This window comes from Mustela nivalis, assembly GCF_964662115.1.
Source record: "Mustela nivalis genome assembly, chromosome: 4".
NCBI classification, from domain to species: domain Eukaryota; kingdom Metazoa; phylum Chordata; class Mammalia; order Carnivora; family Mustelidae; genus Mustela; species Mustela nivalis.
The window spans coordinates 81,971,218-81,998,370 of record NC_139023.1 but is presented as its reverse complement, the minus strand read 5'-3'; the positions used below and the strand labels follow the sequence as shown (position 1 = coordinate 81,998,370).

Below are 27,153 nucleotides of genomic sequence, written 5' to 3'. Positions count from 1 at the left end.
CCCTTAGATTCTAGAAGAAGGCTATCTCCTTTTTTATTTGTTTTCTTTTCTATCACTATACTTTTTTAACCCTCTCCTCCAACTCCATTTCTTGAAGACTCTTAAAAAGTGTCCTAGGGGCGCCTGGGTGGCTCAGTGGGTTAAGTCGCTGCCTTCGGCTCAGGTCATGATCTCAGGGTCCTGGGATCGAGTCCCGCATCGGGCTCTCTGCTCAGCAGGGAGCCTGCTTCCCTCTCTCTCTCTCTGACTGCCTCTCCGACTACTTGTGATTTCTCTCTGTCAAATAAAATCTTTAAAAAAAAAAAAGTGTCCTAGGAAATAATGTTGATGCTTATAATAAGTCAGAAATAGTAAGGAAACTTGAACAAGAACTTCCACCTCCTCCCACTTCTCTGCACACCTGGTGCCTGAAAGACATAACTATTTTTCTTTTGTTTGGCTCCTATTCAGAGTATCTTTTCTATTTTTCACAGTGATGTTGAACCTGAATGGCTGGACAGTGTGCAGAAAAATGGAGAATTATTTTATTTGGAATTGAGTGAGGGTGAAGAAGAAAGCCTCCTTCCTGAGACTCCTACTGTGAATCATGTCAGATTCAGTGAAAATGAGATTATAATTGAAGAGGATGATTACAAAGAAGGAAAAAAGTATGAACCTAAACTCAAGCGGTTTACCAAAATTTTAAAAAGTAAAAGTCTTTTACCCAAGCGCCACAGTAAAAAAAGTAGTAATGGCAATGAGCCAGTGTCCATTCTAAAGCATCAGTCTAACCAGAAAACAGGAGTTGTTGTCCAACAGCGGTACAAGGATGTGACTATTTATGTAAACCCCAAAAAGTTAACTGTGACCAAAGCCAAAGAGCAACTTAAGCTTCTGGAAGTCCTGGTTGGGATTATCCATCAGACCAAGTGGAGCTGGAAAAAAAGTGGAAAACAGAGCAGTGGAGAAAGGCTTGTGGTCCATGGCCTGCTGCCAGGAGGCTCTGCTATGAAGAGTGGTCAGATATTAATTGGTAAGTGTTGCTGGTAAACATCATTTCTTGTTTGCAGAGACTCATGATTAGTGATGCCTTCTGAGATGTGATCAAAACAGAATTATATCCAAAGTCTCAACAGATTAAGGACTGCATGATGGTATTTGGGACAGTAGCGACATTGTTAGGCATGGTGTACTACAAGGCATAACGCTCTTAGACTAAGTACTTTAGGGATTGAATATGTGTGTGCCTCATTTAGGTCAAGGAACAGCTTAACTGTTGAGTTTTGAATTATATCATTTTATTTCATCTTGCTTATATTTGCTGACAAGAAAAAGAAAATAAGTTAATTTTACGGTGATAATATCGATTTGAATGACCTATATCCAATAGCGTGATATAAAAATATGTAATTTATGAACAAAAATATTTTTACATTTGTGTTTGTACTTGAGTACACTAAGTTCTTGAGAGTGGTTTTTAAACTGTTTTGTTTGGCATATTTAGCAACAGTGATGTTATACATAAATTTCATTTTAAGGGTGGTTGTCATAAAATATCTTACCAATTTAAAGGTTAAAAAATGCATCTGAAAGTTATTCTGAATATATGTTAAGGTGAGCATTTTGTATTGCTGATACATTTTCAGCTGTTGGATATAATGCTTGAGTTACTAGTAATTTTATTACAAAGGTAAAAGCTATGTCAAATGTGAGAATATATTATTAATGAAACTTAAAATCAATGAACAAATCTAAAAGCTGACAGTCTTTTAAGTTGACTCAGCCTATAAGATTTAGATATAGGAACTTTTTTTTTAAAGATTTTATTTATTTGACAGAAATCACAAGTAAGCAGACAGGCAGGCCGAGGTAGAGAAGAAGGGAAGCAGGCTCCCCACTGAGCAGAGAGCCTGATTTGGGGCTCGATCCCAGGACCCTGGGATCATGACCTGAGCCAAAGGCAGAGACTTTAACCCATTGAGCCACCCAGGCGCCCCTAGATATAGGAACTTTTATAGCTACCTTAGAAACATTTAAAAATATTTCTTTAAGTCTAAATTGTATTTGTTTGTTTATTGATTCCACAAAACTTTTGAGTGTCTGGTGTCAGGAATACAAATATTATTCTAAGGATCCATTTACTCCTCCTAAGAGGCTCATACTGCAGTGCAAGAGGTGGGTCAGAAATAGGCAGTTTCACATAGTATGATTAGTGTCGTGATAGGGTTTTACATAGTATGATAGTTTCATATAGTATGATAAGTTTCTCATCGTTTGATAAGTGTCATGATAGGGTTTACAAGAATGAATCACATAGGAAGAGCATCTATGCAATCTATCCTAATGATTGCAGCAACATCTTCACATTCTCTTCTTACAGTTTAATGTTGGTACTCCTCCTACGTTTTTTTTTTTTTTTAAGATTTTATTTATTTATTTGACAGAGAGAGAGAGAGATCACAAGTAGGCAGAGAGGCAGGCAGAGAGAGGGGGGTGGGAAGCAGACTCCCCACTCATCAGAGAGCCCGATGCGGGGCCCGATCCCAGGACCCTGAGATCATGACCTGAGCTGAAGGCAGAGGCTTAACCCACTGAGCCACCCAGGCGCCCCTCCTCCCAAGTTTTAAGTTAAGTTTTTGTGTCCTCCCTTCCCTACTCCTGTGGGCCTGAACCACAGCTTAAGTAGTACTATGTGATTTCAGAGGTGGGATCATAAAAGGTGATACAGCTTCTGCCTAGTATTCTTGGAATTCAGTTGCCATTGTGTGGGCAAGGCTGGTCCACATGAAGAGGCCACAAGTACTATTCTGGCTAATCAGCCCCAGCTGAGGCCTTAGCTACCCTGCAGCATCAGCCAGCACACACGAGTGAAGAAGCCTTACAGAAAATTCCAGCCCCAACCACCATCTAGGTGCAACCACATGGAGAACCCTGAGTTTGAACCTCAGCTAAGCCCAGTCAACCCCAGAACCAGGAAGGATAACAAATTATGCTTGCTGTTTTAAACTCTAAATTTTAGGGTCATTCATTATGCAGCAACAAATAGCTGGAACAGAAGCTAATGCATGCTTACGTTCTCTCAGGTGCTCAACTTCCTTTTTGGTAAAATGTCTCTAAGGTTTCTTCTTTTTGTTCTGTCAGGATGCCATAATTCATGCTTATGAATTCTTCTCTGGTTGTTGCAAAACACCATAGCTTTAAGATAGCACATGATGGGAAACTCCTATATTTATCTGGGACCTCTGCTCAGGACCTAAATGGACTGATTTGTAGACAAATCTCTGAAATGCTTCTTAGCCATTCCACTTGAAACCTAATAGAGAGTTGGTTATTGTCAGTGAGCATCCCATTCCATGTTTCATTTCCCCGATCCTCCAGTCTACTGAACCTTCTAGGAATACTACTTACCTAGACCTGTCTTTTTGCACCATCTCTATGGGAGGAAAGAAAATGAACTATAGAGAGGAAGAACGTGCTACGTCGTCCTGTTGTTTATCGTGAAAATAATTTAAAGATACACAGGATGTTGGTAGTATACTTTTTAACCCGAGTGTGGTTATGTTGGTATGTTCACTTTTTGATAATTTATTGTTGTAGTAGTACTTTGTGTGCACTTTTCTGCATGTATATGAATAGCAATGAAAAGGCAGAAAAATGAAGTTCATGATTTCAGTTTCAAAATGGAAGAGTTTATGATTTACCAATAAGTAAAAAAAAAAAAAAGATATGTCGAAATAAAATGATTATTTCATCCTCGGTGCATAGCAAAATGCTTGGTTGATAAATAAGCCCTAAAAAACGTTTTTCTACACAAACTGTGTAGAAAAATACTGTGGAGGGAAAACAATTGGAAGTAAATATAAAGACACCAAAATGCTGGTAGGGTTTGTGTGAAGATGTTACAGATGGTTTGTTTTCTCTTTTTCCAGAGTTTTAATTTTATGGTGATATTGTATATTTTTAAAGTTGTATACTTGGGGATAAATAAAGAACAATTTTTAAAAAGATTTTACTTATTTACTTTATTTACTTATTGAGAGAGAGAAAGAGTGCACATGTGCAGGTGCAAGAGCTGGGGGGGAGCAGGCAGAGGGATAAGCAGGCTCGTGCTGAACAGGGAGCCCGACTAGGGACTCAGTCCCAGGACCCCAAGCCAATGGCAGACGCTTAACCAACTGAGTCACCCAGACACCCTAATGGACATTTTTGATGTCATTGTGACTTTTTAATTTTTGATGTCATTGTGACTTAAATAATTCCACAGCATGGAACTTTGTTATTTGTTTCTTTCATAGTTTCATTTTATACTGAAATCTGTGGTTGAACTGTGATGTAATCCCATAGGCAAGAGAGTCTTAAAAACTTTGTCCTGGTAATGCAGTTTGCTGGCCATTGTCTGGCTGGAGAATGATCCTCCTTTGACTTAAGTGCATTGGCCAACCCAACTCTATTCTATTTTGATTCTTCTTTGTTGGGATTTTGGAGGGTTTGCTGCATATTCTGGTGCCATTTTTGTTCTTACTGCTGACCTGTGTCTTTATTTTTTTATTTCTGAGTTTTTGTTAAAGTTTGACCACTAGGGTGTCCACGGTGGCTCAGTCATTTAAGTGGTGGACTCTTGATTTGGGCTCCGGTCATGATCTCAAAGTGGGGAGTTCAAGTCCAGTGTTGGGCTCCCTGCTGGGCCTGGAGCCAGCTTAAGATTCTCGCCTCCTCACTCTGACACTTCTTGCTCCTCCCCACCACCATGCATGTGAGCACATGTGCTTTCTCTCTCTCAAATAAATAAATCTTAAAAAAAAATAAAAGGGGTGCCTGGATGGCTCAGTGGGTTAAGCCTCTGCCTTCGGCTCAGGTCATGATCCCAGGGTCCTGGGATCGAGCCCCACATCCGGCTCCTTGCTCAGCAGGGAGCCTGCTTCCCCCTCTCTCTCTTCCTGCTTCTCTGGCCTCTACTGATCTCTCTCTGTCAAATAAATAAATAAAATCTTAAAAAAAAAAAAAAAGCCACAGTTCTTTGCTCTCTGACTATCTGTAGCCAGCCTCCATCCGTAGACCAAAGCAAATCCTCTTCTGACCTGCATCCTAGAAACTGCATATCACCTTGGTGATTGGTTTTTTTTTTATCAAGATGACCCATTTTTGCTCATTTTAACCAGGCGTATTATAAGGATGGAAAGGATAGGGTTAAAGAAATCACACATTAATGTTCTCAACACGCATACCCCTGTAGAAAGTTTCTGCTCAACAATAAAACAAAGTGTTTTTTTTTTTATTTTTTATTTTTTATAAACATATAATATATTTTTATCCCCAGGGGTACAGATATGTGAATCGCCAGGTTTACACACTTCACAGCACTCACCATAACACATAACCCTCCCCAATGTCCATAACCCCAGTCCCCTTCTCCCAACCCCCCCCAGCAACCCTCAGTTTGTAAAACAAAGTTTTTATTTTAAGTACTTTTTGTGTGACTTCTAATGTTCTCACCTGTGATCATTGAATAACCTGTTTTGTATGACACACTTGTGCTATTTCTCTTTTAAATTTTTTGAAGTTTTTTTTTAATCTTTTTAAAAATCTTTTTGAGGTATATCATGCATTGGTAACATAGACAAATCTTAAGTGTGCACTAGCGAATTTTGATGTATGTATATAGTTGTGTAACTACCACCCAGATCAAGATAAAGAACATTTCCAGTACCCAGAAGGCTCCATGATGCCTCCTCCCAGTTAATACCCTCTCCCTTCTGAAAATCCACTTTTCTATCAACAGAGCTGACTTTTTCTCCTCTTCCTCCTTCTTTTTAATTTTACCACTTCTCAAACTTCATTTAATAGAAGTCTATAGTGTATATTCTCTTGCATTTATTTTCTTTATTTTATAGTATGTGAGAAATATATAGGTTATTGCTATGTAGTATTCCATTGTATATTCATTTTTCCATTTCACTGTTGATGGATATTTCCAGTAAAAACATTTTAAGTGCTGGGACGCCTGGGTGGCTCAGTTGGTTGGACGACTGCCTTCAGCTCAGGTCATGATCCCGGAGTTCCAGGATCAAGTCCCACATAGGGCTCCCAACTCCATAGGGAGTCTGCTTCTCCATCTGACCTTCTCCTCGCTCATGCTCTCTCTCACTATCTCTCTCTCAAATAAATAAATAAAATCTTTATAAAAAAAAATTTTTAAGTGCTCTTTTTAAAAGATAGGTTTGGTTTTTTTGTGAACACCTAATGGTTTTATTCTTTAGTATTTTATATGTTGTTATTTGATACACATTTTTATTTTCACTTTCTGTAATACTTGAAACATTTCAATTTCTCCCCACTGTTTTTTTTTTAAGATTTATTTGTTTATTTTTGAGAGAGAGAGTGAGCGCAAGCTGAGGGAGGGTCTGAGGAAAATCTCAAGCTGACTCTGAGCTGAGCATGGAGCCTGACATGGGGTTCAATCTCACAACCCCAAGATTATGATCTGAGCTGAAACCAAGAGTCACACACTTAAACAACTGAGCCACCCAGGTGCCCCAGTTTTCAGTTTTGTTAACAAAAATAACTCTGCTGTGTTTGTCTGTCTCTCCTCCCTCACATCATTTCTTTCCCATGTTTTTACCTGTAGTACTGGACCCAGTAGTAAAGGAAAGAAACAAGCAGTGATTTCACTGGAAAAATAAAATTAGAGTTTTTAGGCCTTCCTAGAGAGTTTCTGGGGCAGTTACTTCCTTCTACAGCTGAGTACCAGAAGGATTATGTGATTTACCCAAGAACAGAGGGCAGTGATAAAGCTGGGAACTACAAGTTCTGATTTCTATTCACAAAACTCTCACTTGCTGTGGTGCTCACTTGAATGGGTGGGGGAAATGCTGAAGGATTTCTCTTTGGAGCCAAAAAGAAAAGAAATCATTTCATCCTTTCAAAATGTAATTTGGAAATAAGGATTAAGCTACAACAATGTACCACCTAACCCATTTTATCCATTTTGAGACACTTATCCAAACGAAATAATCTAAAACAGATCTATAAACCATGACCTTTAGGTCATATCAGGCCTACCACTCATTTTTGTAGTCTGAAAACTGAGAATGGTTTTTACCTTTTCAGTGATTAAAAAATAAAATCAAAAGAATAATATTTTATTATATATGAAAATTATGTGAAATTCATATGTTAGTGTTCATAAATAAAATTATATAGAACACAGCCATATTCATGTGTTTTGTCTATTGCTGCTTTCAAGCTACAGTTGTGGAGTAGAGTAATTAGTTGCTGCAACAAAAACCATATGGCATGCAGAGCCTGAAATATTTACTTATCTGGTCCTTTACAGAAAGTTTGTTCATCCCAGATGTAAAAGAAGGAAAACTAGGTGCATGAAGACATTTATTTAAGCATTTTTTAAGAATAAAAAATAAAAAGCATGAAAATGTCAAACTGGAGGATGATTATTTTAATTATGATTTAATAAATGTATGCATTATTTGACTATTAAAATAGTAATCTAAGCACTGTGTACCAACATAAAAATTCTTAATACTTGAGAGGTTTAAAAGGATGAAATTCCTTTATACCTTGTTAGTGTCAATATAAGTAAAGAGTAAAAATAATTTGTGAAAATAATTATGGCTATGAGTGCTGGGGTCATCAATAATTTTTTCAGCATTTCTATAGTATTACTTCTATTTTAATGAGAAATAAAAACCTTGCACCAGTTTCTTATCAGGCAACATTAGGGAATATGATCTTTTCTTAATCAAATATTTTGAGTGATTATTACAATATATGAGACACCATTATTCAAGGATTTCTAGAATGATAGGTTAGGAGAAACCTTAATTTTCTGCTTATGCCTGCATATTATAAATGAGAGATTGATATTGGAGCTCAAAAAATACATAATGAAGGTAATTCTCTCAGAATTTAAGAATTTTTCAGTAAATGTCTTAACAGTAAATGCGTTAACTTGAATGTATAAAACGGCAGTACTTGGTAACTATGTTTCAGAAGCCAGATTTTCTTCCCCCAAAGTCAAATTCAGTTTAATTTAAAAGACCAATTGAAACTCACAATCGGATCCCACCCCATTGGCATATAACATATTTCCCAGTCCTTCTGTGCATAAATTCCTCCTTCTAACAAGACTGATTTTTTTTTTTTCTCCAATGACCTCTTTGTACTCTTTATATATTCTGATCTGTTCTTCTTCATTCATGGTCCCTGATTCTCATTTGGTGCTTAGTTAGCCAAGACTGCTTTATATTGTTAAGACAGGTGTATTCATTTTCTATTGCTGCTGTGACAAATTACCATAAACTTAGTGGGTTAAAACAACACAAATTTATCATCTCGCAGTTCTGGAAGTTAGAAGTCTAAAATGTGTCCTTTTGCACTAAAGTCAAAGTATCCACAGGGGTGGATTCCTTATAGATTCTCTAAGGTAGAAATCCCTTTCCTTGGCCGGCTTTTCAGAGGCCACTTGAATGCCTTGTTTCACGGTCCCTTCCTGCATTTTCAGAGCCAGCAGCGTAGCATTTTCAAGTCTCTCTCTGACTCTGACCCTCCTGCCTCCTGCCTTATAAATACCCTATGATTACATTGGGCCACTTAGATAATCTCCCAATCTGAACATCCTTAACTTCATTATATCTGCCAAGTCCCTTTTGCCATGTAAGGTAACTTTCATAGATTTCAGTAACTAGGGTGTGGACAACTTTAGGGGACCATTAATCTGCCTACCACCATGGGTTTTTATTTTTTAGTAAAATAATGAGTTTTCGGGTTCCTCAGTGCTCAGTCAGTTAAGTGTTTATCTTGGACTCAGGTCATGATCCCAGGATCCTGGAATCAAGGGCCCCACATCGGGCTCCCTATTTGTTGAGAGCCTGCTTCTCCCTCTCGCATTGCTGCTCCCCCTGCTTGTGCTCTCTCTCTCTTGCTGTCTCTCTTTGTCAAATAAATAAATAAAATATTTTTTAAATATAAGGATTTAATTTGTTTTTATAATAGTAATATTTGTTTAATATAGACAGTTGAGAAAATGAAACAAAAAAAGAAAAAGCCCGTACACCCAAAGGCAATATTTTACATAAATATTTTTTCTTTTTTCTATATTTATGTGTAATAGTTTTAAAAATAATTTCTTTTTTTTTTTTTTAAGATTTTATTTATTTATTTGACAGAGAGAGAGATCACAAGCAGGCAGGGAGGCAGGCAGAGAGAGGAGGAAGCAGGCTCTCCGCAGAGCAGAGAGCCCGATGCGGAGCTCTATCCCAGGACGCTGGGATCATGACCCGAGCTGAAGGCAGAGGCCTAACCCACTGAGCCACCCAGGTGCCCTAAAAATAATTTCTTAAACTGTATTCATTTTGTATATAGTATAAATACAGTAGTAAACAAATGTTGACATATATATTTTCATAGCCCTTGGTGCCCTTCAGTACACACTTGATATTAAGTAGATGCCGAGGAATGCATTGATGGATTTTCTCAAGTGATTAATTTTACATTGAAGAATTGATTTAAGTGCAGTGCTAAACTGATTTCACCACTTTCTATTTCTTTGACTTTTGAATGTATCTTGATAAAACTTTCCATCAGTAATTCACATTTCTTATCTAACAGTTCAAACAATTTCATGCAGTTCATTTCCTTTCAGCCTTTGACAGGGTGTCCTAAGGACTCCTGTGTGCTTGCTGAGAAAGAACTTTGCCCACTGCAGTGATAGGATGTCCTGGAAGCCTGCCATTTCTGAGTCACAGAGTTACTGACAAAAACTGGAGGGAAACAAATATGTGGGAGAGTGAGAAGTGGGCAGAACACTTCTGCTATAGAAAGAGAAAATGTTCCACTAAACATTAAAATATTATTTATACCACACTCTAAAATTAATTTTCATATCTATCATGACAATACATGTATGTCTCCTACTTTTAGAGCTTTGTTAGACATGTTTTCAGATGGTTCTTCCCTACAACACTACCTCTGTTGTCCAAGGCTGTTCACTGCCCAAACATCCTTGAAAAAATAATCCAGAACAAGGACTTTCAGTGCCTTACCTTGCAAGATGTACAAAATATGAAACACTGAGGGAGAATCATCTACCAAGGGGTACCTGGGTGGCTCAGTGGGTTAAGCCTCTACCCTTGGCTCAGGTTATGATTCCAGGGTCCTGGGATCAAGCCCCGCATCAGACTCTCTGCTCGGCAGGGAGCCTGCTTCCTCCTCTCTCTCTGCCTGCCTCTCTGCCTACTTGTGATTTCTCTCTCTGTCAAATAAATAAGTAAAATCATTAAAAGAAAAAATCATCTACCAACATTGTTATCTATATACACGTTTATAATCTGTCTTCCCCAGAGTATGAAGCTCCATGACAGTAGAGGTTTTTGTCTGTTTTGTTCCATTGTTTACCTATATTGCCTAGAACAGTACATGGCACACAGTAGGTGCTCAGTAAGTATCTGTTTGATTAATATTAATTATTTGGTCCATTTCCTAATGATATGTTTAGGAATGATAAAAAATAACCTTGGTGGGACGCCTGGGTGGCTCAGTTGGTTGGAGGTCTGCCTTCGGCTCAGGTCATGATCCTGGAGTCCCGGGATCGAGTCCCGCATCGGGCTCCCAGCTCCATGGGGAGTCTGCTTCTCTCTCTGACCTTCTCCTCGTTCAAGCTCTCTCTCACTGTCTCTCTCTCAAGTAAATAAATAAAATCTTTAAAAAAATAAAATAAAATAACCTTGGTATGTATATATTTCTATAATAAAACTAACTGGAATTTTGATATTATCTCTATGTTATAAAAGTAAATTCCCATTTTAACACTGATCTTTATTTTATGAAAGCCACCAAATTTGATAACCATACTCACTTAAAGAAAAAGCCATGGAAAAGGAACTTTTACCAAAACATGCTGTGGTTTTGTTATAGTTGGGGCCTTTGAAACAAAGAGCTATATGTAGACACAGATCAGTAATAGCAGTGAAAGCCACAGCATATTGAATTATGATGTACCACATGGATTTAATTAAAATTAAAGCCAAATTTTTTTTACTGTGGGTTTAAGTGATTAGATTTAATTTTGCTAAGTGCAGTACTTGGTTTATGCTACAAATTTTGTATTTGCCCTTTGAGTTCTCTCAATTGTATCCAAAATGAGAATATTCATCTCTTTAAATGTCCATAGGTGGTATTTAGTTATGGTGTAACATTGGGCTATATTATAGTATAAGAAAAGAGTGGAGTGGGAGCTTAGCTCTGCTGCTATGAGCTGTATAATAATATATAATGAGTTCCACAGTACTTTGAAGAGGTTGGAATAGATGATTTTTAATGGTCTAACTCTAGATCTTTTTGGGTTTTGAATATTCATACAACAACTTTTGTTATTCTCTTTTCAGGTGATGTCCTTGTTGCTGTGAATGATGTTGATGTGACTTCTGAGAACATAGAGAGAGTTCTGTCTTGTATTCCTGGACCTATGCAGGTATAAACAGCCTTTCTTTTGTATTTTATGATTAATTACAGAAAATAAAGATACCTTCTACTGTTTTCTTTTTTAAGACTCTGAAAATTATCATGTATAAAGTGAATTATACTTACATATTTGATGATTTAAAACATTTTAGCTTCTGTTAACATTTTTAGCTTTTGGATATTATTCTAAAAAGAGAGAAATATCTACAAATAAAACCCTCCTATGTAAAGCAGGAATAATGACGTAATTTAAAAACTATATAATGACCAACCTATCATTATAACTTCTATATATGTTGATGAAAATCCATTTCCTAGACAAGTCATTTTAAACAGTCATGGAATTTTTTTTTCTCTGGTTTATTAAAATCACTGTTCCTTTAAAAAATTTTTAAGATTTTGTTTATTTATTTGTTAAAGAGAGAGAGAGCATAAGCAGAGGAAGAAGCAGGCAGAGGGAGAAGCTGTCTCTCTGCTGAGGAAGGAGCCTGATGTGGGCCTTGGTCCCAGAACCCTGGGATCATGACCTGAGTCAAAGGCAGATGCTTAATGTACTGAGCCATCCAGGCATCCCTCCTATAAAGTTTTTTAAATGTGGTTTTGTTTATCTTAAAAACTAATTGTACTATTTTCTTGATTTGTGTGTGTGTGTGTTATCTTGTTTAGCCTTATTCCTGAGCTTTCATTTAGCTACTTAGTGTATTATTGCTCATTCCTTGTAAGTAAAAATAAATCTCTTTCATAATAGTTATTTTGATAGTCTAAGCATTGACATTTTGTATTGTAGATGACATTTTTAGGTCATTAGAGAGATGTATTTTGAAAGTGCTGTACTTTCTATTTAGGAATGTTCTGCTCTAGTTAGTATCAGGAATTCACTTTTTCTCTTTTGAGGGATAGGGAGGATGATATGCTTTGAACAGGTAGATACTCCATCAGACTATGAGAGGATGAACCACTTTCTGGATTGATCAGGGTGAAGAATAGAATCCATGATAAAACAGAATCTTCCTGCATCTGATTTGAGATACTGAAATAATGGGACCCATGATGAAATTCTTTATTGTCTAAGAAAGAACATCTCCCTTATGCTCACTTCTTTCTCTTAACACACAAAGACACACATGGATGCTCTGTAAAATTAGCTATCTTTGGAAATGCAAAATGAAAGTGCTCGAAGAACTTTGGCAGCCAGTGACCAGCAGCGCCTAGGAATGGATAGAGATAGCGATGGAGACAAGGTGGTGTTTGAAATACTAACAATCAGGCAGACACCAGACGTAATGCTGAAATAGGGTATACTGTTGTCCCCTTTGGTCGTCAGGTGTGGAGAGGGCCTAGGGTGAGCCAGGGTACTAGGCACCTCAGGGGGCTCAGACAGCAATTACTTACCCATTAGTAATGAAGAATTGCAGTATTTTAACAACTGAATCAGCTTCTCCAGAGTAAACTGGCCACATGTCAGCTCCCAGGTCTGGGCTCCTCCTTTCTTGCCTCTGTCAGTGGCGGGTATCTGCCAGTGTTGCCAGAGTTCAACCGCGGCTCTTCTATCTTCCAAAAAAAATTATGTTTAGAGTGGAGTCACATTGTACTTATGTTTAATTAACATTTGCAGATTCAGCTATTCACACTCAGAAGTTAAAAAAAAAAAAGAGAGGAAGAAATAATGATTTAAATATTTTTGTCCGGTTCCACCCACCATTTACATGCCCTTATTAAATATGAAGTAGGAGTTGTGTATCTGCTGTTGGCCCAGTTTGCCTTTTATGATGTGAGCATCTTGCTGCATTAAGTGTGGTTCTGTATTTAAATACACATACCCCCCCCCCACACACACGCATGCACACGGCTTTTACATGCCAATATGTACATCTTGTGCCTAAATGAAGAAATAGCAGTTTGTTTTGAGAGTGGAAGAAAAACTGTTTTGAGTTGTTTGAATTTATCATATTGAGAGAGTATGTTCTACTCTAGCACATTCTTGCCTTCCTAATCTAAGTTCAGAGTGATTTTGACAGCATTTAATTTGAGGATATTACCCTGTCATAAGATGTATATTATTAAAATCTTTTTAAGGTTTTAAATCTTTTAAAGTCTTTTCTACTTAAGAAAATAAGCTTTCTTCTTATTATAAAGGTAGTACATGTTCATTGTAAAGAGGAAGATACGAAGAAGTAAGGGACAGAATCTTTTAAAATCCCATTACCTGAAGATGTTCATGTTTAATGTTTTGGAATATTATATTCTGGTTTAACCCCTTGAGTATAAACATGTATGCATTTTTTGTTTTGCTAGCAGAATTGGTATTATAGCTGTGTCATGCTCAAAACCAAGCACCAGCTTTTAGCATGATGTATCTTTAATAATGATTTAAAACATAGTTAAAATTCCTTTAACTAGAAGTAATGTTTAATTAGTAAACCACATCTTTCTTATATCATTAGTGTTGAAAGGGGTGTGAAGTATAAGCTTCTCTCTACCAGCCGTATAAACTAGGAGTTCGTAGGAGGCTCAGGGAGGACAGGAGTAGAATTGGGAAGAGAACTAGTGTTTGTACATACCAGGCAGTTTGTTGGTGCTTTGCTAATCTCATTTTCTTTAGCGATTTAATTTATTCCTCACAATAGCCTGTAGGATACCAATAATTGTGTTTCTATTTTGTATGTGAAGAAAAAGAATCAGAGAGATGTAACTGTTTCTCCAAGGTTGCAGAGTTAATAACTCAAGGAACTGAAACTGACTGCAGAGCATGATCCTTCCATCTCTCACACAACTTGGGTGGGTCTTCATTCCTGCTGGGCTAGAACAAACTGAGGTGGAATTGTCCCCGAAAAAGTTGTTTTACCTGATTTGTATCTATGGCAGCTGAAACAATCACTCAAGCAGAAGAGGAATAAGAGAAGAGGAATATTCATTTATAAAGAATACCAAAGGAGACTTTTTAACATTTAAATTTGGAACTGTCTAACAGCAATATTTTATTTTATTTTTTTAAAGATTTGATTTATTTATTTGGCAGAGAGAGACACAGTGGGAGAGCGAACATAAGCAGGGGGAGTGGGAGAGGGAGGAGCAGGCTTCCCGCTGAGCAGGGAGCCTGATGGGGGGCTCGATCCCAGGATCCTGGGATCATGACCTGAACTGAAGGCAGATGCTTAACGACTGAGCCACCCAGGCACTCCTCTAACAGCAATATTTTAAACTTCTGCTTGATGTATAAATATGGTCTAAATGCTCTTGTCATCTGACAGAAGATGGCCTGGGAGCTATCTACAATGTGGTAATGTGGTAGAATGAGGTCAGAGCTCCATTTTAAACCTTGCTCTGAGCAAGTTGCCAGACTGTTCTGGGTTTCAGTTTTCTCATCTATAATCAGAGGAGATTTGAGCAAATATATCTGAACCCAATTCCAACTCTGCAGTTCTGTGCTTGATTTTTAAGTAAGTTCTGTTATAAATAGATTCAAAATACCAGAATGAAATCCGGAGGTGAAGCCTATATGCTAGGTGAGGTACAAAAAGACTAAATTATTTCTTTTAAAGCCAAGTTATAAAATTCTGCAAAAATAGTTATCTTAGATTTCTCTAAAAATGTTTTCTGTCTTAAAAGAAAAAGAAGGCTGGAGAATTGTTTTAGGCTAAAGCAGAATGAAATGACATAGAACTAAATGCAGTGGCTAATCCTAAATTGATCTTGGATTGCAGTGGGTAGCAGCTATATTGGGACAATTGGGGAAATTTGGGCAAAGACTTGAGAACAGTATTATATTTAATATTCAAATTCCTAAGTATGATAATTATATTTGGTTGTGTAGGAGAAAGCCCCTATCCTTAAGAGATATGTGCTCAGGTATTTAGCAGTAAAGCATTAAAATGTCACCAGATAATTCTGAAGTGATGCAGCCAAATTTTTTTTGAGTATATAAAGTAGGGGTGAGGATGGAAGGAAAGGGGAGTAAGACAGAGAAGACAAGGAGAAAGCAAATGTGACAAAATGTTAAAAATTGGTGAAACTGGGTGAGGAATAATGCATGGGTAATTATTATGTTATTGCAACTTTTCCATATGTTTGAAATTTTTTAAATAGGAAGTTGTGAGTTTGAAAAAAAGAGGTTTTCAGTATTTAAAATGACAAGAACAAAGGTACAAGTACCCTTGTGATTGCTGACTGTGACCTTTACTACTGCAGCTCTTATGCACTCATATTTATTCAACAAGTACATAATTATATATATTAAGTATATATCACTCATTCCTGGCTTCTTCAGGGAGCTTGGGTCCAAATTCTGCTGTTGACCAGGGTAGATTGCATTAAGCATTGGGCCATACCTCATTTTCCTGGAGCTTTGGAGGAAGCCACCAACTCCTTTCACAGATCAGCCTGTAAAACATTAGTCCTGGACTCTTACCTCTCAAGTATTTCTTAGGCCCAAAAGAGGGGGGAAAGTCTTTTTAAAGGAGATGATGGTTGGGTGGAATGTTTTAACTTTTATTATCTCCTTGTTAAACAAAAGTGATATATAAACCATGGAAAAATTAGGAAATAGACTGGCAAATTTTTTTTTTTTAATGTAAATCTTCTCTATTCTCAGAACCCAGAAGTATCATCTATGTGGATATTTTAAAGTGGAGGACTGACTGATCAGATTTGCATTTTAGGAATATTTCATTCTGAATAGGCCTGGAGGTAGGAAAACCAGGTGATTGGCTTCACAGCAGTCCAGAAGAGAGCTGATAAAAGCCTATGGATATGGAGGAAGGAATAGATTAGATTCAAGATAATGTGAAGCATACGATAGTGCTTCCTGTGGGATAAAGAGAAGTCTAACATGCCTTCCAGGTTTCATCTTGAGTGAGATTGCCTTAAACAGAAGAGGATCAAGGAGAGAGAATTTGCTAAGTCAGATACACTCCTGTTCTTCAGAATTGTGACTGAGGAATATTCAAAGCATCTGCCAGGAAAAGGAGAAAGGATCAGATGGGCAGATAGCAGTGTAGATGTTGTGAGAGAGATCCCAGGAGGGCTGTGAGCAGAGGGTGAGAGACTGGTCAGCTCTTGGAGCTGCTTCAGATTCTGACAACCTCCCTGGTTCCCATCTGTGAAGAGGATGGCTTGGTAGCTAAAAGAAAGAAAGAATTTGCTTGTTTGTTTGACAGAGGCTGAAGAGACATTGCTTGTTAAATGGAGGGGTTGAAGAGAGAAGTAGAGAAAGGGTAATTAAACAAGATTTTGGCAATGATGAATTATGGAGAGCATGTCTTCTGACCCAAGGAAAGGTACATCATCTCCTGAACTGGAAGGAAAAGAAGAAAGGATGAGCAAATTGCACACCACACACACACACACACACACACACACACATTTTGAGAGAGACAGGCAATGAGGAATGATGAAACATGTCACAGGTTAATGTTCATGGAGGAACAGAAAACCCTTTTGTAAGAGGTTTCATGTAAACTATTTTATATTAGATGGGTTTTTCCCCCTCAGATTTTATTTATTCATTTAGAGATGACAAGCTGGGGGAGTGGCAGAGGGAGAGAGAGACTCCATGCACTAAGCACGGAGCCGGATGTGGGACTCCATCCTATGATCCTTGAATCTTGAACCAAAAACAAGAGTCAGACACTCAACCGACTGAACTAACCAGGTGCTCCCTCCTAGATGTTTCTGAACAAAAGTTTTCTATAAAATATATCTTCAGTATTTATGTATATAGACCCCTTTTTTAAAAAAGCACATAACTCTTAATTTAGTTATTTGTCTCATCCATTATTTTATCAAGGCAACCAGATATCCTGAAATTTAAAGCTACTTAACATGTAAGCTTTTCAAAATGCCTTGCTAAAGTATAATTATCTTTGCGTAATGCTGCTAACTTTACTTAAATCAGAAGAATGGTGGCTAAAATAGTCCTTAAAAGAATTTTAATGGATGGTTCTGTGGTGTGTATATTTGAGTTTTTGACATGGTGAGGGGAAAATGCCCTTACACCACAGAAAAGAAGTGCAGTTGTCTGCCAAGTATAACATTAGTTAGTTTTCAAGTATGTCATTTTTCACTAAGCATAACAAACTAGTCTTAAATTTTATGTTGTTTTTGCTGCCTAAAGTAAAATTAGTGAGCTTTTATTTTGAGTTTACCACCTCATTTCCTTTTGTCATTTTTGGTGAGTCACAGCCAGTCTCTTAACCTCTCTACCGACAAGAGTCTCAAACGGAAAAGATGCTCTCCCTGTTCTGAGGCACATTTCTTTCTCCGAAGACCACCTTTCTCCTTGTTTACTACTGGTATGCGCTACTCTCACAGACACTCCAACAAACCCAGCCAGCCTATCTCTGTGACATCTGCTTCCCTAGGATGCTAATCATCTCATGCTCCCTGTGGTCATATTTCTCCCTCCATTCATATATATTGCTCCTCACCAAAGCCCAAGCCTGGGGACAATCTCATAGCTCCCATCTCACCTGTCATAAGCTCTGGGTTCAGGATTTCCCCAAATTCTCAGATCTCTCACATTTTCAACACCATCACCAAGGAACACCACCCATATATTTTCTTCTGGAAACTCTTAAATTCTCATTCTTGGAAAAAAGAATTTTATCTTTTATTTATTTTTTTATTTATCTTTTATTTATCTGATCTCAACCACCAAGCCGTTCACTTCATAAGGTCATTCTTCAAGGATTTTATATGGTTTTTTTTTTTTGCTTATATTTGTATTTCTATTTATATATACATATTTTGAACGTTGCCCTGTAGAACAGATGCAACTCTCAGAATATAGTATTTTAGGCCATCTAATGCTTACCTGTTGCTTGTTTGGGTCAACACCTCACACCAAGAAATTCTTTTTCACATTCTTCTAAGACCGTTTCTAAAACAGTGCCTCTTCAGCAGTCTCTCACCTTAATCTTATATTAAGTTTCATCAGAACTTGCTTGATTTTTCCCATATAGGGTCTCAATTTTTTATATTTTTGTTGAGTTTGCTTATTATTTCCCCCTAAATACACTAATTTTCTATCCAACCTTTTTGGATACAGTGTTGTAATATTAAGGACCCATTTTTCAATAGGTTTATAGCAAATATAAAAAATTTAGTAAAGGTTGGCTTTCCCATTTGGAATATTACATGTTTTGTACAGAAACATGATCATTAGGCCTCAGGAAAATTTTCTGAAGGATTTCTCCCCTCCTACTTTCTATATAGATTACTACTGACCTAGTTTATCTTTCTCTGAATATATACATATTAATGAGTTTAAACCTCATGTTTCTTTTCTATTTGTTAATAAAATAAATCTGAGACTTATTTTAGAAAAGATGTTTAACTTAATTCACTTTAGGTATACAAAGATAATTTAGTGCCCTTTAGATGCCACAGATAGCTACAGATAAGCAAAATTGAACACAACCGTAAATAGTCCCTCCTTGTTGACAAAAAAGGATATTTAGATATTTGTCTTTTGGAAGCTTTTATTCTCAGGGCAGATTTATTTTATAGTATAACAGTTGGATGGTCTAGTGGGATTATGAATGAATTTTTTAAAAATAATATGCTTATTTCTTAAATAAGAGAGGGGCTTCCCACCCCCCTCTCTCTGCCTGCCTCTCTGCATACTTGTGATCTCTGTCTGTCAAATAAATAAAATCTTTAAAAATAAAATTTAATCTAATTTTAAAAGAGTCACTGTGTTTAAATTTGGAACTCTACGGATTATTATAGTTAGCATATCCTATTTTACTCCTCTGTATTGATGATAAAATATAAGTCCATAAAGCTCATTTTTTTAAAAAAGTGACTATATATGTTAATATTTATCACATTTAAAATTGGCCTTAAAAATTGTACCTCTTGAGTACCTGGGTAGTTCAGTCAGTTAATCATCTGCCTTTGGCTCAGGTCATGGCTCCAGGGTTCTGGGATCGAGTCCTACATTGGTCTCCCTGCTCAGCCAGGGAGCCTGCCACCCCCCTAATTGTGTGCTCTCTTTCTCTGTCAAATAAATAAAATCTTTAAAAAAAATAATAACATTAAGAATGAGGGATTATTTATTACTATCTTGATAATAACTTTTTTTAAGATTTATTTATTTGAGAGAGAGAGAGTTAATGGGGGAGGGGCAGAGGGAGACAAGCAGACTCCTCACTGAGCATGGAGCCCAACATGGGGCTCAGTCCCAGGATGCTGAGATCGTGACCTGAGCCAGAATCAGGAGTTCGATGCTTAACAGACTGAACCACCCACATGCCCCTATCTTGATAATAACTTCTAAATATTTTCCTCCCAAATGCAACTTAATGTGTACAATTTTATCTGCTGTTAAATATTGGCTAGATATTTCCCACCCCCAGCCTATTGAGGTATGATTAACAAATAAAAATTGTATATATTTTGGTTGTTCATGATTTTTTCTTTTTTTAAGATTTTATTTATTTATTTGACAGAGAGAAATCACAAGTAGATGGAGAGGCAGGCAGAGAGAGAGAGGGAAGCAGGCTCTCTGCTCAGCAGAGATGCGGGACTCGATCCCAGGACTCTGAGATCATGACCCGAGCCGAAGGCAGCGGCTCAACCCACTGAGCCACCCAGGCGCCCCTATTCATGATTTTTTTTAAAGATTTTTATTTATTTGACAGAGATCACAAGTGGACAGAGAGGCAGGCAGAGAGAGGGGGGGAAGCAAGCTCCCCGCCAAGCAGAGAGCCCAATGTGGGGCTCAGTCCCAGGACACTGAGATCATGACCTGAGCTGAAGGCAGAGGCTTAACCCACTAAGCCACCCAGGTGCCCTGTTCATGATTTTTTAAAGTGTCCAGTGTGATGATTTAACAAACACATATTGAACAGACTTTTTATTCTTAATCAAACATGAATTTATTTTTTTACTTAAAATTTAATCTAATTTTAAGGGGCACCTGGGTGGCTCAGTGGGTTAAAGCCTCTGCCTTCAGCTCAGGTCATGATCCCAGGGTCCTGGGATCGAGCCCTGCATCGGGCTCTCTGCTCGGTGGGGAGCCTGCTTCCCACCCCCCTCTCTCTGCCTGCCTCTCTGCATACTTGTGATCTCTGTCAAATAAATAAAATCTTTGAAAATAAAATTTAATCTAATTTTAAAAGAGTCACTGTGTTTAAATTTGGAACTCTATGGATTATTATAGTTAGCATATCCTATTTTACTCCTCTGTATTCTGATAAGATTTTAAACATTAGGAATACTTTGTGGTTATATAGCTTATAATGATGTTTTTACTACACCAAATTAGCTATATCTAGTGAAAACTTCTTTTAGTCAAGATACACACTGGTGCTTCTTTAAAATGAACAAGTTATCTTTGGCCAGCTGGCATCTAGACACCTATCTCCTTTTCAAGTAAAAGTAATTGAGAAGTGGAAGCTAGCTTTCAACAATTGGAGAATGGTCACATTCTGTATTCTTACCAATCTTGTCTGACATCAGGCCGTGAAAATAAAACTATCTTGATAAAACTTATAATCTTCTCAGGCTCATGGTCCCAGATCTAGCATGTTGATAGTTTTTTCTCTCCTTGGTCTTTATTTTAAAGGACCAGAAAGTGAGAGAAAAATATTTGAATATCGCCCCACTTGAAAGGACAGCTAACCTGGTTATATGCAGTCCCTTTTAATCCTATATTTCTTCTTTTTTCTTTCCCCAGATGAGCTATTAGCATTCATAATACTTTGCTCCTCTTTTTGAATTATGAGATTGTATGAATTTTTGTTTTTCTATTGTATTTCTTTGTTATCGGTATCTTAGAATACAGTGATTAAATTTAAATAAATAAATTTTTGTACAGAGAATTATAAATTCTTACTCAATAAATACATGTAATAATATGTACCAAAAACTAGGCTAGGAGCTGGAGATACAAATGTAAGCAGATTACATAGTCCTTAGGGTGCCTGGGTGGCTCAGTCATTAAGCCTCCGCCTTCCTCTCCATTTGTGATCTGGATCCCCGCACAGCGGGAAGCCTGCTTCTCCCTCTGGGGGCTTGTGTTCCTTCTCTCACTGTCTCTCTCTCTGTCTGTCAAATAAATAAATAAAATTTTAACCAAGAAAAAAAAAAAAAGAAGAAAGAAAAAGAAAAAAAAGAATACATAGTCCTTGACACCAAAGAGCTCATATTCTAGGATGATTTTTAGATATACTCTGTGTACCTAAGTGTCTATATATGTACAGACCCTTCTTTGTGAAAACTGCAACTGACCTTTCCCTGTTGAAAAATCTACTTGTTGTTTCGTTAAAGGTAAAACTGACCTTTGAAAATGCATATGCTGTGAAGAAGGAAACAACTCAACCAAGACAGAAAAAGGCACAGTCGAACACAAATGATTTAGTCAAACTTCTGTGGGGAGAGGAGGTTGAAGGTATCCAGCAAAATATCCTAAACACTCCTCACATCGTTATGTATCTCACACTGCAGCTTGACTCAGAAACATCAAAAGAGGAGGTGAGTGCTTTCTCAAACGTGCAAAGGAAAAGAATAAGGTCCTTTTATAGTCTTTCAAGTGAATGACGAGCACTTTTTTTCAGTCTTTCTGTGTCTTTAGGGTTGTGGTATGTCTCTTACACATAGCAATCTTCTAACTGATAAGCTTAATGAGTCCATTTATACAGATTATTGAAATATTTGAATTTTTTCTATCTTTAAAGATTTCTATTTTAACTACTTTTTCTATAGTATTTTTCTTACCTGTCATTGCTTGCTATATACTATATTTTATGTGATTGCCTATAAAATTTTATCATATTTGTCTTAGCAGATTCTGTAACGCTGCTTTAACTCTTTTTCAAAATAATTCAAGGCCCTTAGTATACCTTAATTCAGATTATCCCCTCTTCACATACATGCTATTTTCCTGAGTATTTTAGTGCTATCATTTTTTTAAAGTACTTATTTATTTATTTATTTTAGAGAGAGAGCACACGTGCATGCACACAAGTAGGGGGGTAGGGACAAAGGGAAAGAGAGAGAGAGAATCTTAAGCAGGCTTCATGCACAGTGTGGAGCCTAATGTGGCGCTCAGGTCTCACGACCCTGAGATCATGACCTGAACCGAAATCAAGAGTCAGATGTTTAACCAACTGAGCCATCCAGGTGCCCTGTGCTGTCATGTTTTTAATTCCAGAAATTGGACATAATTATGCTAGTTCTACTACTATTAATTATTATTACATTTTATATATTATAAAACATGTAATACATTATAAAAATCATTTTTTGCATTATGCTCCATACAAATGAATTTTAAAATTTGCATATATTCTTATCATTTTCTTTACTCACTATTCTTTCTTACATCTCAGACTGTCCTTACTTGATCATTTTTCTTCTTCTTAAGACATATATTTCAGGCATTTCTTTATAGTGAAAGTCTCTTGATGGTAAATTGTTTTTGTTGTTATTTCTCCGATGGTGTTTTTTTCACCTCTTCTTGAAAGGTGCTTTATAATTCTACATAGTATTAGTCAGAATAGGCCAGGCCTATTCTGTAACAGCCCTGATGTCTTAGTGGCTTAACATAATAGAAGTTCATTTCTCATTTCAATATAAATGTTCCCGGTCATGTAGCCTAGTAGTTGGAGCCCTTCATCTAATGGTTCCATTGATTCCCAAAGGCTTTGGAGTCCTCCATTGGGTCATTTGCATCTCGTTCACCAATGAGAGAAGAGAGAAAGCATCTAATATCCCATGAGACAGTTCAGAGTTCTAACTTAAAAGTTAAAGAGGGCACATATTGCATGGAGCACTTGGTGTGGTGCATAAACAATGAATCTTGGAACATTGAAAAACAAAATAAAATTACCAAAAAAAAGAGAACTTACATTCAAGTAAAATAAACAGTATATCAAATGGTTAAAAAAAAAAAAAAAGTTCTAACATCACTTCTGCCCATGTTCCAGTGCCTCAACTAGTTATATGGTCTCTCCCAATTCAAAGAGGTAAGAAAACACAGTTTTCCTGTGTGGCGAGGGAGAAGATGAAGTCAACGCATGGTATTGCTTATGTCATTATGGTAGAAAGTTATTTTCTCTAATCTGTTTAAAGATGGTATTCCTGGGGCGCCTGGGTGGCTCAGTTGTTGGGCGGCTGCCTTGGGCTGGGTCATGATTCCAGGGTTCTGGGATCAAGCCCCGCATCGGGCTCTCTGCTAGGCAGGAAGCCTGTTTCTCCCTCTCCCACTTCCCCTGCTTGTGTTCCCTCTCTCGCTGTGTCTCTCTGTCAAATAAATAAAATCTTAAAAAAAATAGAAGATAGTATTCCTTTGTCTTCTGATTTCAGTAATTGCTGTTAAGTCTACTGTCAGTCATTCCTCTATAAGGATCTTTTATTTATTTTTTTGTTTAATTTCTTTCTTCTGCTATGTCTAAACTGTTTTTAATCTCACTCTTGTGTTTTCTATTTAAACAATCATTTTTATTTTCAGGATTTCCTGAAAAATCTTTAGTCTGCCTTTCAAATCTGTCATGATACTCCTGGTAGTCTCTTGCTGCTTGCTTGTCTTTGTGATTCTATACTTCATTTCTCCAAGTATTTCATATGTATTCTGTGTTCTCTATTCTGTATCTGCCCATTCCATCTTCTCTAACTCCTAACTGACATGTGGTAGTTTGACTTCTTGTGCCCTTAGTGATCACTGACTAGGCTTACTACTTGATTTTACCTCTGGAAGTCCTGTGGTTAGAAGGTAGGAATGCCTTCCTCCAGAGAGAATCTGCTTCTGCTTCTGCTTCTGCCACTCACCTAAGGTACTCAGACTTTCTCAAGAGTCCAGGTTTAACACAGTGGTCCTAGGTTCATCTTACCTACCTAGCCATTAGGAAAATACTCTGTACTGATTGACACCCTTGTAGGCATCAGCCCTCTGTCCCTCTGCCCACCACTCACCACTGCCCGCTAAAGCCCTCTTGCTTTGCAGTTCTGAGGAAGGCGATTGAAAGGGTATGGAGAAGGCGTCCTTAGAAAACCTCTCCATTTCTTACATATCCAGCATTTCAGCAAGTTATGTTCTAGCCATAGTTCCATAGTGCTTCAAGCAGAAGCGCCATCTAAAAGTTGTTAACCTAATTTACATTTCTTTGCAGTTGAAATCCTTGCAGGCCATTCTGATTGCCAAAGCCATTTTCTCCAAGGGGTGCATTTCTTTGTGTTGCATCTTTGTATATCAAAATTTAGTCAATAATTGAAATGGAAAAGAAGGGATTTTTTACTTCTATGTATTTTTTGTAGTTTTCTGTATTCTGAAAACATAAGAGACCTAAGGTTAATTATTCTGATTTCTTGCATATATTTATTTTATACCTTAAAGCAAATGAGAAAATTAACTGTTTGTTATATAAAACGTACAACAAAATTCTGGGATGGTAGCACCCTGAAACTTTCTAGGTCATCTTGGAGTAGAATACCACCAAAGCCTTTTGTCATCTTTGGCTTTCTTTCCATGGGAAAATGTGTAGATGTTTCTCAAATGAACAGGTTTCTGTCTATTGAGAGCCCTATATCAATATTGTAATTAGAAGAGGCTTTTTATTCTTACTGAACAGAGTGGAAGCTGCTGCAAATGCATGCTACTAACAAGTGCCTAAAAATAAAAAATAAAAGCTAATTAAATTGGTTAGGAACTGTAGAGTTTGCCAGGTCCTTAATACTGAGGCTTTCTGGGCTGGTTGCTACAGGGTTTGGAAAAAAGAGACTTTCTCAAATGGCCTGTTTGGTCTTACTTTACAATAAAATGTCATAGGGTGTTTTGTTTTCATGTGAGTTACATATTTAATAAAACCTTGTCTTCTTCAACTTACAAGACTTAGAAATATCAAAAATCCAATCTAAGACGGTAAGGTTATTTGTTTAAAGTGGTGTTTGGTATTTGGCTAAATGCAATGTGTGTTTACTAGTCGAGGTTTAAATTTATTAAGTAAGCATTAACAGAAGATCTTAACTGATGTTTGGCTTAATTTCTAAAGAAAAAATTTTTATAGCTTTTTATCCTAGAAATGTTGTAAGAAAATTTGAGTGTTAGGCAACGTGTATTTGGCCAACATGTTCTATAGCAATTTGCATATACTGATGTGCTTATTAATATTTAAAAAGATGTGTCCAGTTTATCATTTTTTATATTTATCCTAATGTAAAAATTGCCAAGACATGGATACTAAGTCACGTAATTATTTATTGTAAAGAGGGACCAAAACAAGATATAGGGCACTCTTTAGAGAACTGAAGAAAGACGTATTTTAGGAGTTTGGGCTTTCAATAGTTACTGTATGAATATTTAAGGATGTTAAATATTAAATAGCGTAACTGGGAGCTACTCTGAATTCTCTGTGGTTTCTATCTAGAAATTCTTATTTTGCCAGCTTTTAGTTTGCCTTGTGAGAAAAATAACGTTGCTTTAAGTCACAACAAAAAAAGTGAGATACAGAATGATTCATCCCTTTGTGTAAAAGTTCTAACCCAAAGCACATCCTAATTTTGAAATTTATTTTATTTTGTGAAACTGTTTCCTGGGAATATGCTCTTCTTGAAAAGAAAAAAATATTAAGCATTTTGTGAATTATATAGATCTAGTTTTTTCTATGATTTAAAATGTGGTTTCTTTTAAAGTTTGAATTCAGATTAACTTGTGGTGGGAAAACCCTCTTAAATTTAAGACAGATAAGATAGTATAGCATCAGAAATACTGCTATCTGCACTATTATAATTTTGTGTTCTTTGTAAATTTAATTGCAGTATTGTCTCAGGTTAAAATGATGATTTCACCAAAGATGACGAAGGTTATCTATTAAATGTCAGTAATGAAAGTAATTAAACAGTGAAATTAATTATAATCATTCTAACTAATCAGTGTCCTACTCAGTGTATATTTTGATATTATGACCAGTTTTGACAGTCTGTAACTTACTTTCAAATATAGTGTTTTAAATACTAGGTAATGTGTTAAAATTCCAGACATACTTCCCTCCTTGTGTTTGTTTGAATAATGCTTCCTTTGAAGCTGAAAAGATTGATTTTTTTGTTCTTTTCTTAATAGTGAATTCTGAACTTTCCATGACCAAAATATGGGAGGCTGATCATTTCTATTTCTTTTCATCTAACAGCAAGAAATTCTTTATCATTGTCCAGTATCTGATGCATCTCAGAAACTTAAAAGTGTGAGAGGGATATTTCTCACACTCTGTGACATGTTGGAAAATGTAACTGGGACACAAGTTACTAGGTAAGAATTGATTTTTCTTTAGCTTTAATTCTGGTTTTTTCAAGCGCTGTACCTCTTACAATATAGTGATATAAGTATCTATTATACAAATATATTTGTATCTGTAATATAGATAGCTATACAGCAGATATGATATCTGTAGGTATTTTGTTTCTCACCCAATATTTCTTGTAGTCACCTATATAAAAGTGTAGGTTCTCAATACAGCTATAAATCTGGGTGTTTTGGCACACTTTAAATCACAAAGGTGGACTAATGGACCTGCATTTCAGAATTTATTCATGAAGGTAGTATCTCTTAAGCATGGCATTACATTGAGTCTGCTTTTTCATGCTTTTGTCTTGATTATTAACTCGCTAGGCAGTACTTCTGTGGTTGGCAAGAATGACTGAACACTGAATTTTTCATGTTCTACAAGTATGACAGAAAAATACAGAAAACACATACACTTTAAA

The 27,153-nt window shown here is 36.7% G+C and overlaps 2 protein-coding genes across 9 annotated transcripts in view; one reads left to right on the top strand and one right to left on the bottom strand.

The window, feature by feature from the left end:
* Positions 1-27,153, top strand: part of INTU (inturned planar cell polarity protein) — an 84,715-nt gene that overhangs the window by 17,159 nt on the left and 40,403 nt on the right. For all 8 annotated transcript variants that reach the window (XM_082727568.1, XM_082727566.1, XM_082727570.1 and 5 more), the window contains exons 2-5: positions 474-1,012; positions 11,379-11,464; positions 21,727-21,930; positions 26,580-26,698. In XM_082727568.1, coding sequence (XP_082583694.1) covers positions 474-1,012; positions 11,379-11,464; positions 21,727-21,930; positions 26,580-26,698 — 948 coding nt within the window. The remainder of the gene's footprint in view (positions 1-473; positions 1,013-11,378; positions 11,465-21,726; positions 21,931-26,579; positions 26,699-27,153) is intronic.
* The window catches only part of LOC309863077 (uncharacterized protein), a 185,611-nt gene continuing 167,861 nt past the window's right edge, over positions 9,404-27,153 (bottom strand). The window contains exons 5-6 of the mRNA XM_082727576.1: positions 12,847-13,001; positions 9,404-9,755 (exon numbers count right to left, since the gene is read on the bottom strand). Coding sequence (XP_082583702.1) covers positions 9,634-9,755; positions 12,847-13,001 — 277 coding nt within the window. The 3' untranslated portion in view covers positions 9,404-9,633. The remainder of the gene's footprint in view (positions 9,756-12,846; positions 13,002-27,153) is intronic.